The following is an 18,691-nucleotide window of genomic DNA, read 5'->3' as shown; positions in this document are numbered from 1 at the left end:
TGATGGCTGCATGCATACAATCTCTCTTCTCTCTCACACACACACAGTATCTTCCATCAATTCACTGGTGTACATGAACATGTGTACATACACCCCTTTCCCCCATATCAGCATGAGGAGATTGAATGGGGGATGAGAAGACTTTCCCCCATGGGGCCTTGAAATCCTGTTGAACCCTTCCCTTCCCTGCTGTGAAGCTGACTGGCACTGCAAACAAGTGAGCATGCAGATCAGCACACTCCTCAGCTCTTTCTACAGTCAATGAATTAGGAAGTGGGACAATAAGATCTCACCAACACCATCATGTGCCTCCTCCACTCACCAGCTGATTGGCACTAGCAATTGTGCTTCCCTCAGCTTGTTCAATTGTCAAATTGAGCAATTGCCACTGTACTCTATGCTCTGGTAACCTCTAGATTACACTACTGAAATTCACTGTACATGGGGTTCACCATAAAGAGTCCAGAAGCAGAAACTAGCGTAGAATGCAGCAGCCCAGATGTTGCCTGGAAGATCTTGTCAGGATGAGCATAAGACCTATCCTTTTATGTTTAAAAGGCTTAGGTCCAAACACATGCAAGAAAGCCTCTTCCCCTATGTGCCAGTCAGGATGGTCCCTGAAGAGACACCTCTACTCTTTGGCCTTTGATAGTTGAACTGTTGTTGTTAGTGTCCCCCGTATCATCTTAGTTGATATGCATTGTATGATATTTTGGAGTCGGGTTGTTTTTATTGTATTATTATTTCTAGGTGTAACCTTCCCTGGAACCATAGGAGAAAAGCGGGTAACAAATACAATAAATTCATAACTAGATTTTAGTGAAAACAGTACTAGATTAATTTAGTACAGATTCAAACAAATCTCATGCATAAAAATATATTGCTGCAATATTTGGGAGGCAAAATGCTGGCACTGATACTCTCTCAACAAACAAATTTCATTAAGGATGGTAAAAATGTCATTTCTGATGTCAGTGTTGACAATTCAAAGAATCTGAAGCTATTGATTACCTTTTCTTTCTTAGCATCAGTCTGCTGCAATGCACTGGAAGCTGCCTTTTAAACTGAGGGAAAGCTTCAAGGAAGGGGCGGGCAACCTTTGTTTTGTTGAGTGCTGCATTCCATTGGGGTAATTTGCTGGGAGTGATATATCGGCAGTGGACAGAGCTGGAGTATTCTGAATTGACTAATAGGAGTAGACCACCCTGCTTTAATGTTCACCATGGCCACCCCAGACTAAAATCCCCAAGCCTATGAAGAACTACTTGGCCAACTGGGTTTGATGGGGTTACTCTCAGAAATGGCAATTAAGAAAGTGGCTGAGAATCTGGAAATAACTATGTTTCAGAGAATAATGAATGAGATTGAGATAACGAAAATTGAATTGAGTAAAATGAAGCAGGAGATTAAAGATATAAGGGTCCCTGTGAGAGAGGTGACCCTGGAAGGGGTCCCTGTGAGAGAGGAGACCCCGGAGATTGGAATAGGGGTACCTGTGAGAGAGGAGACCCTGGAGACTGGAATAGGGGTCCCTGTGAGAGAGGAGATCCCGGAGATTGGAACAAACGTGGAACAGGAACAAGATTTGGAGTCCATGGACTTTAGAAATAAAATCTATTGTTTGGAACTCAATGTTATCTCTGAAGAAATTAATGAAGATTCTAGAGATAAAGTTATCAATGGCATGGATTATCTTCTGGACTGGAATGATGTGATGGAGCCCAATATAGAGAAAATCTATGGAATTAACTGCAGCCATGTGACAATGGAAAAACTTTTAAGAGATGACCCAGTGTATTTTGAAAAAAAGAACAGAGATATGATTTTACAGCAGTATTTCAGCAACTTATTCAGAATGGATGGCAAGAAAATATTTGGGATAGAGGTAATTCCCATCAGACTCTTATTATATGACTATGGCTTTGACAGCAAGATTATTATGGAATACTGATAATGGAAGATTGGATATTGAAATTACTGGACTTAACAAGACTACTGAAGATGGAAGATGGAAAATGGAACTAATAGAGATAATAGAACAATGGCTACTGAAATTACTGAACCTAACAGATTCTGATGTGATGGATTAATTGAAATGTTTATTTTGACTATGGTTATGACAATAAGATTATCATAATTAGTAATGAGATGGATTAATCGATATGCTTATCTGGAAAAAAAAATTGATAGATATATTTCTTAAAGAATTGAAACCTCTCTTTGACTTTTTGTGGAAAGAATAAAGTAATGTTTATGAGATTTGATGATTAAGTAAGATAACTACTGGAGGAAAGTGATTTTATAATATGACTTAAGAGACAGGATTGCTATATATTATAGACTTATAACTGATTTGATCTTTGACAAAAGGGAAGTCAATATTTTACTCTTTATTTTTTATTTTTGTTTGTTTTTTTTTTTTCTTCTTTTCTTTTTTTCTTTTTGTTTAACTATTTTTGATTTTGTTTTTTGTCTTTGAATGTTTTATGATTTTGTCTTGTATGTTTTATGAAAATCTGAATAAAAATTATTGAAAAAAAAAAAAAAAAAAAAAGTGTACAAAGGGAAATCCTCAGGTACAGGATACACTGGCCATAGAGCCAATCTTTCTTGTTTCTGGGTGTCCAATACAGTATTTGTTGGGAGGCTCATTCTCAACCTTCTACAGTTCTGCCAATACCTAGAGTATGGCTTCTGAGCTAGAAGGAAAGCTCCCTTTTTTTCAAATGTGTTGTAACCAGACCTCACAACCATGTGATTTTCACAATAGAGGTGACTAACAAAAGGTTGCCCACAGAAGATTCAGGCTACCCCTCTCATGCTATGCAGAACAGAATGCCCCAAATCACCAACATCACTGAAGTGCTTGGACTACAAAATACACCACACTGCTCAAATGATCAAAATATGCATATCCCTGGTAAGTAATACACTTGCCACTGTAGTATGACTGTGAAATGGGAAAAGCCATCATAGAACCATCCATTCCTCCTATGCAAGCTTTGTAACAGAAAAATAAAACCTGTCTCCATTGTCCTCTGCTCTTGTGCAACCCCAATCATTCCCATATGCCACTATCCCTTAAATTAGTGCAGTATCAGTGGTAAAAAGTGGTTACCTTGCTACAGTTCTGAATTACCAGCAACCCACCCACATAATTCACCACAGAGTTCTTTCATTTCACACATGTGATGACCCTGTGGACCCTAACACAACAGAAGAGTACACTGTTCCTGAGAGGCCAGCGCAAACGTCACCAGAAATGGAAGGCAAGGAAGTAGAGGTGGTTTGGGCAAAAGCTAGTAAGAAACATAAAAAAACTGAAACATGCTGCTTACGTAAGTATTCAACCCTATGCTGTGGAAACTCCCAGTTTACACAGATGATAGAAATTGCCCTGTCCAGGACACAATTACCTTACCATTGGCTTCCACCTGTGAACCATTAAAGTTGCTGTCACATTGTCAGGATAAAAACCCCACTGTTGAAGGATCATTAGTCAGGCTGCAGATATGAAGGAAAATGAAGACCAAAGAGCATTCTGCAGAAGTGAGAGGTAATGCAATACAAATGCATAGATTAAGAAAAGGGTTCCAACTAATATCCAAGTGTCTGGATATCCCAGTGAGCACAGTTGGATCAATAATCATGAAGTGGAACCTGCATCACACCACCCAGGCACTGCCAAGAAAAGGGTGACCCTCAAAACTCAGCACTTGAACAAGAAGGAGACTTGTGAGAGAAGCCAGAGAGAGGCCAACAATTACTTTGAAGGAGCTACAGAGTACAGTGGCTGGGAGTGGAGTAATGGTGCACCAGTCAACCATATCAAGAACTATGCATAACACTGGCCTGTATGAGAGAGTGACAAGAAAGAAGCCGTGATTCAAAAAGTACCATCTGAAAGCACGTCTGAAGTTTGCCAGAAACCATGAGTGCCCCACCTGCAATGTGGGAAAAGGTTTTGTGGTCAGATGAGACCAAGATAGAGCTTTGTGGCCAAAATTCAAAGTGCTATGTGTGGCACAAACCTAACACTGCCCATGCCTCAAGACACACTATCCCTACAATGAAGTATGGTGGTGGCAGCATCATGCTGTGGGGATGCTTCTCATCAGCAGGGACTGGGCATCTTGTTAAAATCGAAGGAAGAATAGATGGAGCAAAATACAGGGAAATACTGCAAGAGAACCTGCTTCAGTCCACTAAAAAACTGAAGCTTGGGAGGAAATTCACTTTTTAGCAGGACAATGTTCCCAAGCACAAGGCCAAAGAAACATTGGAGTGGCTCAAGAACAAAAAGATGAATGTCCTACGGTGGCCCAGTCAAAATCCTGATCTTAGTCCCATTGAGAATATGTGGCGCGTTTTGAAAATTGCGGTCCACAAGCGACGTCCAAACAACCTGAAGCGAATCTGCCAAGAATGGGCCAAAATCCCTCTGACACTGTGTGCAAAGCTGGTACATACCTACCCTAAAAGACTTAAAACTGTTACTGCAGTGAAAGGTGGCTCTACCAAATATTAATATGTGGGGGTTGAATACTTATGCAAGCAACATGTTTAGGTTTTTTATGTTTCTTACTAACATTTCCCAACATAAAACCTATGTCACCTTATAATAATTGATTTTGAGTTTCAGTGTTTCAAAATAAAATATCATACAGAATGAAATTACAATGTACCACTTGTAATTCAGTAATATGAGAGCATTAGTCAGGGGTCTGACTACTTTTGCAAGGCACTGTATATAAACAGTAGCTTTCACTTACAATGTGCTGGTTCAGATGTTTTATGATCTTTCTGATCACAGAATTTGAAAAATACCCTGCTAAAAAGTTATGTTCCTGCATCAACATTCCCCTATACAACATCAAAAAATATATTGTATACCTGAGTGGAGTTAGATAGTTGTTTTTTCCACGGCTCCTCTGCGCTGCTGGTCAGGTTTGTGCGGTTATGAGGTAGAGAGAGTGCGTTTCGCTGCAGGTAAGGCACATTTCCATTACTTCCATTTCCTGTTATGTGATTATTGCCTATCAAAATAGTGTCTGTACTACCCAGCGTTCTTGCTGTGCTGCAGGGAACTGAGCCTGCTGGAAAGGGTCCATTTGCCATAGGCTGCCCAGGGCAGGTTGGACGGATTCCATGCTGCGTGATGTTAGGCACTCTGGTTAGAGCAACCTGAGGCTGCTGACCAGAGACAGAGTTTGTAGGCAGTGATGAGTCAGTTGTTGGCCCATTAGCAATTCTAGTAGATCGTACCTGTGCAACTCCTGTCTGCCTCATCTAATAAAAAATACAAAGAAAGTTAGCAAAATTACTTACAGATTCATGCTTTACTCAAGCTTTTTTTGTTAAATAAATGACACCCACAAACTATGGATAAACAAGTAAATGCTCTTAGCAGAGGGAAGATCTGCATGCAGATGATCTCAGGTTCAATCTGTGGCATCTCCTGGTAGGACTGAAAGAGGATCCTGCCTGAAATCTTGGAGAGCTGCTGCCAATCAATGTAGACAATATTGAACTACATGGACCAATGGTCTGACTTGGTATATAAGGCAGCTTTCTGTTTTCTTCTGCGGATCTATCACAAATGGCAGTTCATACACTACAAGCACACAGCATGGCTTATCAATAATGTTATTATTTCTCCTTTTTTGCTGGAAAAAACACAAGCATGAATAGTAAAAAGGTCAGTAACTCACTTGTATGTATTTTGTAGGCAAAAGCTGCAATTTATTTACTTACATGAGCACAATTTGTAAGTCACACTGTGCACATGTAACACACAAAACATGGAAACCATGCATATGTTATGTTATATTCATGTATTTTGTACTCAGGTGCAAAAGGACCCTTACATTCATAAGTATCTGTACACCCAAAACATTTTGGGAACATGTTTTTCCCCAAGGAATTGGAAAACAAATAAGCCATCCCCCTTCCTCTCAAGAAGTATAGAGAAATACTTATCATGCAAGTGATTGGCTTTAACGTTTAAACTAGGAAACAAGAAATATATAATAAAAATAAATTCATACAGCTATAAAACAATAAAAATGGTCAACGATTATTGTTTATTTCTGCTGGGAAGGGATTTTTATTAATAGTGCCATCAACCAGCACAAAACTCAAATAAAGTAAAATCAGTTTTGCCCTTTCTGAATAAATAACAGTATCGGGGCCTAGCAGACACCTTTGGAGAGGGCATTCCACAAAACTGGCAGCCTCACCAAGAATGCCCTGCTCCTAGCAACCAAAACCAAACTTTGGTCTGTTCAGCAGCAACCAAACATTGTTCAGCAGTGGCACCTGCAGCAATGTCCAACAGAGTACATACTGGAACACACATGAAATAAGGTGGCCTTTAAAGATATCAGGTCTCAAGCACTTAGCACTTTAAAGATCAAAAACAGTGCCTTAAACTGAGCCCAGAAACATACAGGCATTGCACACAGTAATAAGCTTCAACTGGCAAATTCCAGCCAATAATCTGGTAGGAGCACATTGCCACCTTCAAAATTTCTGAACGCAGACCACATAGGGCATGTTATAGTAGTCCTAGGGATACCTTTGGGAGCCTGGTGGTTTCATGTGTTGCTCCCCTGCCTACAGAGCACTATCCAGGGCACTTAAATCAGACAACAAGACTTCTATCTGGTTTCTCTTCTCCAGCCCCCTATGTTCCTGTAAAATCTGATCCGTAACGTCTAGAGCAGATTTTGGGGGCATGTGGGGAGAAAAGGAGAAGATTCATTGTGCACACACTCACTCACACTCCATTGGATCTCACCCATACTCTACAAGTGGGGTGTGGGAAGAGACAGCATATAGTAAAGCAGCATAATATTGTATACTACCTTACTGGTCCTTTCCTTTCCAAAGTCAGGAAAAGTCTGAGGCAGTACATACATGTAATAAATATGACAAAATGATGGTTCCAGTCTGTAGGTAACAGCTGCAAATGAGACAATTCTTCCCTCTGAGCATTCATACTTAAGTACACACCCACTTGTGCCTTGTGGGAGAAAAAAAGTCCCTAACCCTCAATATAAGAACATTTCAAGTTTTTCTTTATTTTTATAAAATTCTCTATCATTTGTAATGGCTATGTTCACTCATTATGATAGTCACATGAGTTAAAATGTCACTGGATGAATATATACCAATATATCAACCAAATTTGTGGTGAGTCATTGCAGAACATTACCTTACTGAAGGAAGCAGGAAGTCTTAACACTGGTTGGCCACCTTCTATCACACAGTGGCTAGCATATCTTATAAATTCTACATGAGATGCATATGCTACTTTAAAAAAACACTATTGTCCACACTGATATAATTGACTAAAGCTCTCCAAAATAGCTTGAGTATTAATTAGCATTCATGCATTTATAGTTAAATATAAATTTCAAACCAAACTTTACATTGCATGAGTTGGTATTAGTAAAACAAATGTCAAGAGCTCTCATGTGAATTTGCAAAGCTCTTGAGGAATGACTATGTGTTGTATCTAACACTGTCCAAGTGCAAGAGGTCCATGCACACACTTCTGCTTGTGTGACAAGACCACCTTTTTCTCCTCTCCCCTGCAGCCCCCAACAGGCCCTCAAACTCTGCTTCAGAGTGTTGAGGGATTCTCTACAGCAGATCCGGGTGTGAGCAGAGGGCTGCAGGGGAGAAGGGAAAGTCCTGTTGTGCAAGCAGGAGTCCTCTCATGCAATGCTGGATTCTTTGGATTGTTGGTCATTGTTTGGAAAAGAAAAAGACTAACTAGGACATGTAAAGAACAGAAATAAATGTTTTTGTTGGCACCTGCTGGTGTTGCTGCATCATGACATACTGACTCTCCAGCTGTTCCAGCAGGAGTTTCTGTGCTGGATTTAAATTATTTCTATTTGCACGCAGATGTTCCAAGTGCTAGAAAAGAAATTTTTAAAAAATCCTTAGGCTCCAAGCGTAAGTTTAAATGTATTTATAACAATCACATGACCAAATATATCTTCTGATATTATCTGTTCATCTGTTCATATACACACTATCATCATCATCATCATCATCTAAATTTATATCCCACCCTTCCTCCCAGAAGGAGTCCAGGGCGCTAAGCAAAACCACTAAAAACATCTTAAAAACAAATCTTTTAAGACCATGAAGTCCCTTCCATTAAGACGTTATGCTAAAAATTAATGGCCTACTCAAATTAAGACTTAAATCAGAGATAGGAAACATGATGTTGATGGACTACATTTCCCATAGTTTCTGACCAATGTAGTGAATTTTGATCATACATGTGGGTAGTGAAGCCTAGCAAAATTCATGTTATTTTGTAGGCAGCAACACACTAGTATTACAAACACAGTGACAACTGTTGAAGACAGCTACATATTCCCTGTAAGGTTCCTTCAAGAATTCTCTCTAACATTTCCCTTTTTTCAGGAGGCAGGCACTTGTCTTGCTGGGAGAAGGGAAGCTGCAGAAGCAATCTAGCCCTCAGAGACAGAGGCTGTCTTAGACTCTGATTCACAATAAGAGAAGTGCATAAAGTTGTGAATATTTCAGATCTTTATTACACATAACTGTATAGTGTTTTCAAAGCCAAAATACAGTATATGTCTATTGTCCTGCTACAATTTCAACTGTTTTACCATGATAAAATGCTCAAATAAAAGTATGCTTTAAAGAAGATCCATTAAAGGTTTAGTATTTATATCATGGTTAGCCAACATGGTGCCCTCTAAATGTTGTTAGACTCCTGACCACTGGCCATACTGGCAGGGGCTGATGGGAGTTGTCCAATATCTAAAGCAGAGACTGACACCCTGGCATATATGGAGAGAGAGTTCCTGTCTGTCTGTTTCGTGTGTGGCAAGTGCATGAAGGTGGTGTGTTTGCAAGTGAGAGTGAGTGTAGTATGACCATGATTTATATTCTTCCTGCTACTGGGGAATGCTCCCTGTTTGTGTGTGTGTGCATAAAGACACACACACACACACACACACACACACACACACACACACACACACACACACACACACACACATGTATGTATGTATATTGTGTGATTTCCACAATCAGGACAGTGTGTGTGTGTGTGTGAGAGTGAGTGAGTGAGTGAGTGAGAGAGAGAGAGAGACAGAGAGAGAGAGAAGCAATAAAACTACACTATCTCTTATTTTGTGTTATGTCACATACCCATGCCAGCCATTTTGTTACTGGTGCCATCAACACTATCCCAAAATTCGAATTGTGCCTGCAGGTCCAACAGGTTGGCAAACCCTGATCTAGAGGACACCATGCTGGATACTCTTGATTTATATAGTGCTTCAGAGTGCTCAGTGAAAGGGGAAGGGACAAATAGGAAAACCATTTATATAAAGCTGCAAATATTTTAGATAAAAATTACAAATTAAAAGGATATATATTTTAAGAAAACTTTACAAAAGGCTTTCTATAGATTTACCTGTAATTTCTGTGGTGTCAAGCACCAAGAGTGTACTTGTTGCTGAACTGGAGGATGTGACATTGTATGGCCACTGCTCCATGCATCTACAGTGTTCTAAGGAAAACATTCAAATTAAAAATGTGAATATAATGGAGCAAGAACTGATTAAAAGCTGTCCACTACTAGTCAAGAATATTTCCTTTAAAAAAAAATAAAAATGTTGCTATATATATAGCTCAACATTTAATATAATAATCATGGGATAAAAAGTAAAAGATAATCAACTGTGATGAAGAATTAAATGAAACCGAATGGTGGACTCAGGTTTATCAAAATTCATTTTAGTTCTTACAATATTATTAATGTGATGATTAAGCATTCTAAATATAAGCAAAGGTGGGAGACAAAATGGCATGATTGTTTTGCCTAACTTCTAGTATGCTACTGTTATAGCTACTGCAATGTTTAACTATTACTAAAGCAATGTCATCATGGTGGAGATTGCAATTCTGTTTGTCAATTTAAAGAATTGTTATCCACATAATGGACTAATACTCCAGGATGCCAGATTCCTGGAACTAAGTGGGACTTTTTATGACAATATATACCTTTGTTGGACTAGATGTTCTTTTCCTCTTGGCTGGACTGGACAGGTCATCTACATGGCTAGAAGGAATCATGTGTAGTGGCAATTGCTGTGAAATAGGTGTTTGACTGAGGCCTAGTACAGGTTCAGTATTTTGATGAGTTTTACAAGCCTAGGAATCAAAGGAGGAAGAAAAAATATGGTTCTATACATTTTAAAATGTTCCTTAAGCTACATATATTTTACCAGCTGCATATTTTAAAAAGGGCTGTGTGACTATTCTGATCTCATTTCTTGAAAACCAATTTCCATAGCATCAAAGGAGCAGTGTGTACCTTTCATGGGGTTGTTTTTAAAACAAAAGATTGCTGCAAATTCTATGTGGGATGAAATCTTTCTGATAATCATGAAAATCCACAAAGGTTCTAAATTGGTTCCCCCATATTTCCTACAAATCACAAGGAGTCTATTGTTAACCTCACTTTGCTAATTAGTCTCGTTACCAGTGAAAACTAGCCCTGTGCTACAGCAAAATACGCTTTACTACAGATTGATTGAAAAGAACCCTTAAAAAGCTGGGCACCTGCAGAACATAACCCAACTTCTCACCTGCTGTGCTGTGTTCATGGCACCCTGCCTGGAGGTAAGCTCTGCGGGGATTGGTAGGCTCCATGCCTCCTCAATACTAGGAAGTAATTTAGTTTTATTCTGTAGACTACCTTGTGGAAGGTTACACAACTGAGCCTAGGAAAAAGTTATGTAAAAAGTAAATTTAACACACGCCTAATTTAGTAAGATCAAGTCCATGACATCTTCCTAAATTCTGTATTCTATTGTGTCTTAGAAAGAATATATTTTAGATCTGGGGTTTCATAGAAGTGCTAAGGATAAAGAGGGTAACCAGAATATAAACCTTTGTGAGAATCAGAACAAAGTTGAGCTCTGATTTCAGAGGTCTCATTAGTGCTTTGGTTCTGAAATTGCAAACAAGAGCAAAGGATAGTGTGTGTATTCTCACTAAATGCTATGATAAAATTAAAATGTAGACAACACAAAATATGCATAATTTAGATCAAGATAGAAAAAATACTTGAAAGACCCACTTAAAATGAGAAATAAAATGAAACTGCAAGCTATGATAATGTTTAGAATGTATATGGGAACAGATCACACAATTCACAAAACAATCATATATTATATAATTTTTGTGTCCTTATTTTCTTCCTTCTCCCTACCCACGCTAGTTAAATGTACCCCTACTCTTAGACCCAGGTTTTTACCTGTAAATACTTTATCCGTGCTGCAAGTGCAGAGGTATTACTACAATTTTTGCTTCTGGTTGCATTTAAGTAGCATTTAATGGCATCCTGAGACTGGTTGCAGGACTCATAGAGGGTGCCAAGATCCATCCAGGCTGCAGCATGGCCATGGTCCAGCTGTACAGCACAGATATAGGCCTGTAATGCATCCATAGGCTGATTCTGCTGTTGGTACAGCACACTAAAGAAGATGAGTAACATTATCAGTGCCAAAATATAGATGACATAAATCATACTCAGCCCCTCAGTATGCCCCAATACAATAATCAAGCTCTTCTAGACTATAAAACATAAGACAAATGCAGATTTCACAATGTAGCTTTGTAAATTTTATTCCAGAACACCACAACTGAAAAAAGTCAGTTTGCTATAATGGAATGAGTAGAAGCCCTCAAACACATTTTTAGACTGGGGATTATACAACTGTAATCCTTAGTCAATTATAACTAATAATAAATGTTTAATGCTAGCTAGTAAGCATGTACGTGTTATTCATTATGTTGGATCTGGAAAATATCTAGCAACAATGAAAAACAGGTAGAGATTAACAATTTTATATTACAGTTAAAAATCATTGAGAATAAAAGTTGTCTTGTTCATTACTGTATTATGCCTTGCTATATTACTTTATTATAAAAAGAAATAATGTAATATCTTACCCTATAGAACACCATGTGTCTGCACTTGCTTCTGATTTATCAATAGACTGCCTATAAGATATAAAGGCATCCTGAACTTTCCCAATACTTGAATAGCACCTGGGAAAAGAGAAAGGAGATTGATAAAAACAAAGTAGTTGAGAATAAGACGACAAATGTTTGCTTTAAATATCAGTGGATAAGCCTACATATTGCAAAAATCTGCTGTCTGAATATATACACTGGATTTTACATGTTAAAAAGGAACTCCAATGGAATGTTCAATCTACTAAAAATATATTGTTAAAATATAAGTGGCTAACTATCACTTGCAGTACAACCAAAATTAGATTGCTTCATTAAATACAGAAAGATTAACTAATTTATTTGTTCCCTAGACTATATGTTTATAGTTTCATTTGAGATATGATGCAGGCTAGAAACTCACATGGATGGATTCATGGGTCCCTGCCTTCAAATAAACAGTAATCTTTAATATTAAATAAAAGGAAATGGCCTGAGTATGTCAAAGGTTACTTGGTAAGTTATAGAATAATATTTACTAAGGTAGAATGAACTTTGAAATAATAGATTATTTTTATCCAACTGTGTTTTTCCCCAGTAAAAACTCAAGCATCTCGTTTTTTTATACAATGGTACCTATACACAATTAGCCACATTATATTTTTTTTTAGTTACTGGGGTAGGTAGCATTTTTGCACTGTGCATCAACCTCAAATATTATGTTCATAGGCATCATACAACATAGGAAGAAGGAAGAGTTGATAAATATAGAACAGGACTGAACAACTTGTGATGTATCAGACAGAACACAGCCCACTAACCACAGACTGTGGGCTGCCATATGCTTTGACAACCCAAGCAGGGAGCAAAAACAGGCTCACCAAGTGTCATCTGGCATGGATATTGGGCTATGCTTGCCTTGGTACTTCACAGCTGTATAGGCCTGGGTAGAACAAAAGGAGGATAATAGCAACATCCCTTTGGATAGATTATGAAAAACACATACTCCCTCTCGCTAAATAATTATCTAAACAATGCTTTACTGAAGTTTACTACACTTTTAATTGACAATGCCATAAATGCTACAACAGCTAAAGTATCTTAGCAACACAACACATTTTCCCACAAAGTAAGTAACTTGGGATGAAGTATTGGCTGTATAGTTTTCACATTAAGATTAAATCAGACATTTGTTCCATTAGTATATGTTTTTGCTGAAATCACTTTCAAAATGTACTTTATTACTTTAATGTAATACACATCACTCATTTTTACCTTCCAAGGAAATACCAGGACTGCCCAGAGTTGGGATCTGCCTCTAGAGACTTCTGGAGACACTGAATAGCATAGTTTTCCTTGGTGGCTTTATCTCCTAACTGATCCACTATATGATGCATCCAGCCTAAAAAAGAAAAAGAAAAAATAATACACGTACATGTTTGTATTTTAGTAGGGATAGGATTGTTTCTCATTGGCCTGATTCACACATGGATAACATAACAAGTTGTGGTTAAGCAAAAATGGAAGCAAAAGCTTCCAAACTATTCCTGGCAGCTGTGCCAGAGGAGAAGAGGAGGGGGGAACGTACAAGCCTAAGGCTCATTGTGGCTCACTCCAGTCATGTTATACTATAGTTTAACACAAGAATGAGGAAGCTGCAACTCTCCAGATGGTGTTGGACTCCACCTCCCCTGAGTCCCAGCCAGAACAGCCAATAGTTGGGAATGACGGAAGTTGTAGTCTACCAACATCTGAAAGGCTACAGGTCCCCATGTCTGGTTTAGCATGACTTCCAAATACAGCCAGTGATTGGCTATTATGCAATTTTTAGAATTTGTAACTCGTACAAAATAAGTTTCATAATAGGAATGATTATTTGTCTATAAGCAAAGCAAACAAAAAAACCCCCATGTACATACAAGACAAATTGTTGAAGTTAAGGCACTATAAGCACAAGTATACATCTCTAATCAGGAGAGAAAAACAGGTACTTGCTCAGAGCCCAATATCATAACAGAATGTCCTTGGAAGAGCCAATATTGAATCAATCGGACCAAAAGTCCATCCAGCCCAGTATCCTACCATGGTTAAGAATTTAAGATCTGAATATTAAGAACACTACGTGTTGCTAACTACACCTCACTTTCTGCAGTTTAACCCATCTAGGATGCCAGAACCATGAATACAAAAGCTTTCAGTAATCTACTAGCTGTTGATATTAACCAAGGGCAAGGGAAAACACTGGATCTCTCAATATTTCTATCTTCTTCGGATAAGATTCATGTAGGGCCACTCTTATAATGCCTATTTTTTTTTCTCTAACAGGATTCCAAGTATTTTCTACCTGTTTTTAAAGTGCATGGACCGATATTTTTAGTAACTATTCACTTGACTCCTATATCTCAGTTTTCAATCTGCTAATTCAGTATCTAATATATTTAGGGGAAGTATTTACCTTCTCTTATACTTTCCTTACTGTTAAGACTTCTCAACACCTGGATTCTTTTACATAAGGAGAAGACGATTTGCTACAAGTTTTCAGGTTGTTCATACTTCACATCAACATCTAAGCACATGCGGTTAGCATTCAAAAGAAGTATCACCATAAATCTCAAGTAAGCAATGATATACTCCCAAACAGAACTGGCCATTGTCCAGGTCTGCCTCCCACTTGTTGAAGCCTTTGAAGTCAACATATAACTTTTGCTGAGTATGGCGGCTTTTCAAATAATGGTCAAGTACAACATCCCCATGAAGGAGAGATAACAAATTGGGTGAACTGAAGCACTTTAGGCCTTCTTTAGAGAGAGGGGGAGGGAGGGAGGGGAGGGGGGGAGGAGGGGGGAGGGGGAGAGAGGGAGAGAGAGAGAGAGAGAGAGAGAGAGAGAGTGAAATCTGACATATGGCCCTGATTATGACCCATACCCCACCAGAGATATATGTCAACATTTTCTTGCAGCTCCCACTGTTTTAATCTATTAGCATCTGAACCAAAAATGTATATTTAGTTGCTATATTTAATTCTAGGCAACTTGCAAGCTTCTCTTTAAATAGCTGCTATAGGTACTAGAGATAAGCAATACTTAATGAGGGAAAGTATTTCAAATATAGCATGTGAACAAACAGCAACTACCACAGTGTCAATATGTATCCAACCTGCTATAAAAGCAGTAAAAGTCATATATGCAAAAGATCTGAACTCATTACATCAATTCATTTCTGACAAAGAAGTTGATTTTAATTTTTAGTCTAAAACAGCACTAATTCTTATAGAAGAAAATCTATTTATTATGCAATGGATTAAACTAGCATATGAGACAAAGTTTTGAACATAAATGTTTAGATCACTTTAGGGAACGAAAAGCTTCATCCCTCCACTAGCTGCTGCAACTGGAGCAATATTAATACTGCATCTCTGCTCCTTAAGGACTTGGCAACACCTCGAAGGAGGAGCCCATGCCATCCTTCAGCTACCAAACACAGTTGTAGAAAAACATGTAAAATAATCTCTCTCTCTCTCTCTCTCTCTCTCTCTCTCTCTCTCTCTCTCTCTCTCTCTCTCTCTCTCTCTCTCTCTCTCTCACACACACACACACACACACACACACACACACACACACACACACACACACACACACACTGTTTTTACATACCTAACTGCTGCAACACAATTGCTTTCACTTGTGCAGGAAGATTTTCAGTCTGCAAAAGTTGTTCATATTCTTTATTTGCCGAGTGATATTTTCTCTAAATAGCAGCAAAATATGTTTAGATGTGTTAGAACTTTTTACTGATAAACTGGATTGATATTATAGTTAAAACAGGAACATAAGTAAATTTTAACACTGAAGTAAATACTGTTTTAACTAATAAATAATGAATATCAATACAATTAAGAAGGAAATAGCCGATTCAGATTTTACATAATAAATGATGAACATATTAATCTTATAGGTGGTTGATAAATGTGACCTTTTATTCCAATTCTGCTGTATTAAGAATGTTCTACTCTGTTAGTGATGGTGGTGTCAGATAAGTTTAAGTTGTCTATACATGACTCCAAAATGAGGATAAGCTATTCATCTGGGTTGCTGAAGAATCAAAACAAACTGACAGGATCAACTCAATGCAGCCTGTTAAATAGGATACCATAGCTAATGAGATTCAGTTGTAGTATCCTATTTATTAAGTGATCTTCAGCTACTACTTATTAAGTGATCTTCGAAACCTTGTCTCTTGCTATATCTCTGTTTATACACACTAAATAATGATTAACTCTTCAACCGGGCATGAAGAAATCAATGAAGAAAAATATGACAAGAATGAGGAGAACCTTTAAAGATAGAATTTAGAGAGCCCTTATAAAAGTAACTACCCTCAAGCAATTCAAAATATCTGACTTAAGATCAAACATTATACATTTCACACAACAGATCATGTCATATATTTATCATCATGGGTTTGATATTGGGAGCCAGGGACTAGCAAATTATCACAGGCATTTGGATTCAGCCACAACCCTGAATTTCAACAGCATAGCCAATGAACTAGAAGAAGCAGACAAAATGGATGATGCCATTTATTGTTTTCAGTTATCTTTTAAATTGTGTACATGTGTGTACATGTGTAAACATGTGTAAACATGGTAGCATAATCATGGTAGCATAATTAGCACACAGTGAGTTTCTTGAAATCAGGAAATGTACATTGAGTTAATACTGTATGTTTTTCAGACTGATGGATGCACATTGCTTCTACAATGACTTGTAGTCCCTCTTTTAAAACTGAAGCATTAATAATTTCAGAAAACTGACATTTAATGCATCTAGATTTCACTTCACAATAAGCACTAGTATGAAGATTTTGATAAACTTTCTGAAAGGCAGAAGTTCTCAAAGATTGGCACAGTTAGTCAAAGAATAAATAATCTGAACTTTCCCATGAAAATAGAACACCATGTCATAAATTGGTAGTTCTCACTCTTATCTTACATGGATCAATCAAAAAGAAAGGGGGCAATACCATGGCATATGTTAAAGTTTGGATGCGATTCAGGAATTTTTTTTAAATGAGGAGTTAATTCATGGGCCCCCAACCTGTGAGGCATACAGCTGATAGTAGCATGAATTGCAGGGGGGGGGATGCCCACATTGTGCATTCTAGTTCCAACCTGCAACCAAAAATATGAGGGAAAGAGGGCAACATTTCTTACATCCTTTTCACAGTTGCTTACTATGTGAGGTGTGCCAAGTGTTCTCTTATTTTGATTTTTAGGTTGATAATATTGTTTGGTGATGATGGGAGGGAGATATTTCATCACACACAAAGCATCCCTCCTCCAACTGAGAGAATGTCCACTTTTTAAGTTTTCTGCCATTGTTTCTTATATCTGCTACTTCTTTGAGACTATTTCCCCCCTAGTTAAAGTTCTTTTCTCCTTCTCAAAGTGAGACCAGCAAATCAGAGACCACAGAGAGAATGTGATTGGTAGATAGTGCTGGGGACAAGTCAGTAGTCATAGTGCACCTTAGTACTAGTGTCATGGGGAAATGCAGTTGTGAGTTACTAGAAGCAAGATTTAGGTTGCTAAGTAGGATGATGAAAGCCAGGACCTTCAAGGTGGCTTTCTCTGAAATGCTACCTATTCCATATGCAGGGCCAGCTCGAAAGGCATCGCTTTGTAGTTTCAATGCATGGATGAGACAGTGGTGTTGGGAGGAGGGGTTTGGCTTAGTGAGGCACTGTGGAATGTTTTGGGACAAGCCAGGCCTATACAAAAGGATGGGCTCTACTTGAACCAAAATGGAACCAGACTGCTGTCATTTAAAATCAAAAAGGTGGCAAAGCAGTTTTTAAACTGATGAAGCTGGGAAAGCCCAATTTGGAACAGATCTCCCCCCTGGGATAAAGAATATCTATGAAAAAAATGTATGAAAACTGAAATGGGGTAGGCCTAGAACTAGGTATTATGAATACAGGGGCATAGCTGAGCAATCCACAGCAGCAAACCTATCACAGGCCAAACCCAAAGTGCCAAGACACTTGAAGATCGACTCTGTAAGCAGGTGTTTATACATTAATGCTAGAAGCATCCAAGCCAAGATGGGAGAATTGGACTGTTTTGTCATAAAGGACAACATTGATATAGTGAGCATAATAGAAACCTGGTGGAACAGAGAAAACCAGTGAGACACAGTTATCCCTGACTATTAACTATTATCAGAACGACAGGGAAGGACATATTAGAAGTGGTGTCACTCTATACATGAAAGAGAACATTGAATCTAGTATGCTAGAAACTCTAAAAGAGGCAGACTCCTCCACAGAATAACTGTGTGCTGTGATAAAGGGCCCCAAAAGTAATTTAGTAGTGGGGATGTTCTATCGTTCCCCTGACCAAAATGCTCAAGGAGATCTTGAGATGAAAAATGAAACTGAGGAAGTATCCATAATACTAGGACATGTTCTAGTAATGGGTGACTTCAACTACCCTGACATAGACTACATATGTATTCCAGTCATGACAAAAGACGTAAAATTTCTAGATACCCTGAATGACTGTGCCCTAGAACAGTTGGTCATGGAACTGACCAGAGGGGTGGCGACTCTGGACTTAATCTTAAATGGCACACAGCACTTGGTGTGAGATGTGTCAGACTGCTATTAAATTAAA

At 38.2% G+C, this 18,691-nt stretch overlaps 1 protein-coding gene across 8 annotated transcripts in view; it reads right to left on the bottom strand.

The window, feature by feature from the left end:
• KDM6A (lysine demethylase 6A) overlaps nucleotides 1–18,691 on the bottom strand; it is a 242,894-nt gene that overhangs the window by 55,976 nt on the left and 168,227 nt on the right. For 6 of the 8 annotated variants that reach the window (XR_009762780.1, XM_061627506.1, XM_061627503.1 and 3 more), the window contains 9 exons: nucleotides 15,672–15,765; nucleotides 13,294–13,420; nucleotides 12,016–12,114; nucleotides 11,318–11,537; nucleotides 10,647–10,781; nucleotides 10,060–10,209; nucleotides 9,470–9,565; nucleotides 7,822–7,926; nucleotides 4,894–5,289 (listed from right to left, as the gene is read on the bottom strand). Coding sequence is in view for 7 of the 8 variants with exons in the window: in XM_061627506.1 (XP_061483490.1) it covers nucleotides 4,894–5,289; nucleotides 7,822–7,926; nucleotides 9,470–9,565; nucleotides 10,060–10,209; nucleotides 10,647–10,781; nucleotides 11,318–11,537; nucleotides 12,016–12,114; nucleotides 13,294–13,420; nucleotides 15,672–15,765 (1,422 nt within the window). In the remaining variant the exon portion in view is untranslated. The remainder of the gene's footprint in view (nucleotides 1–4,893; nucleotides 5,290–7,821; nucleotides 7,927–9,469; nucleotides 9,566–10,059; nucleotides 10,210–10,646; nucleotides 10,782–11,317; nucleotides 11,538–12,015; nucleotides 12,115–13,293; nucleotides 13,421–15,671; nucleotides 15,766–18,691) is intronic. The other 2 variants (XM_061627504.1, XM_061627501.1) reach the window with 1 other exon arrangement.

Source organism: Rhineura floridana, chromosome 5 (assembly GCF_030035675.1).
Source record: "Rhineura floridana isolate rRhiFlo1 chromosome 5, rRhiFlo1.hap2, whole genome shotgun sequence".
NCBI lineage: Eukaryota > Metazoa > Chordata > Lepidosauria > Squamata > Rhineuridae > Rhineura > Rhineura floridana.
This window is presented reverse-complemented; position numbering and strand designations above follow the sequence as displayed.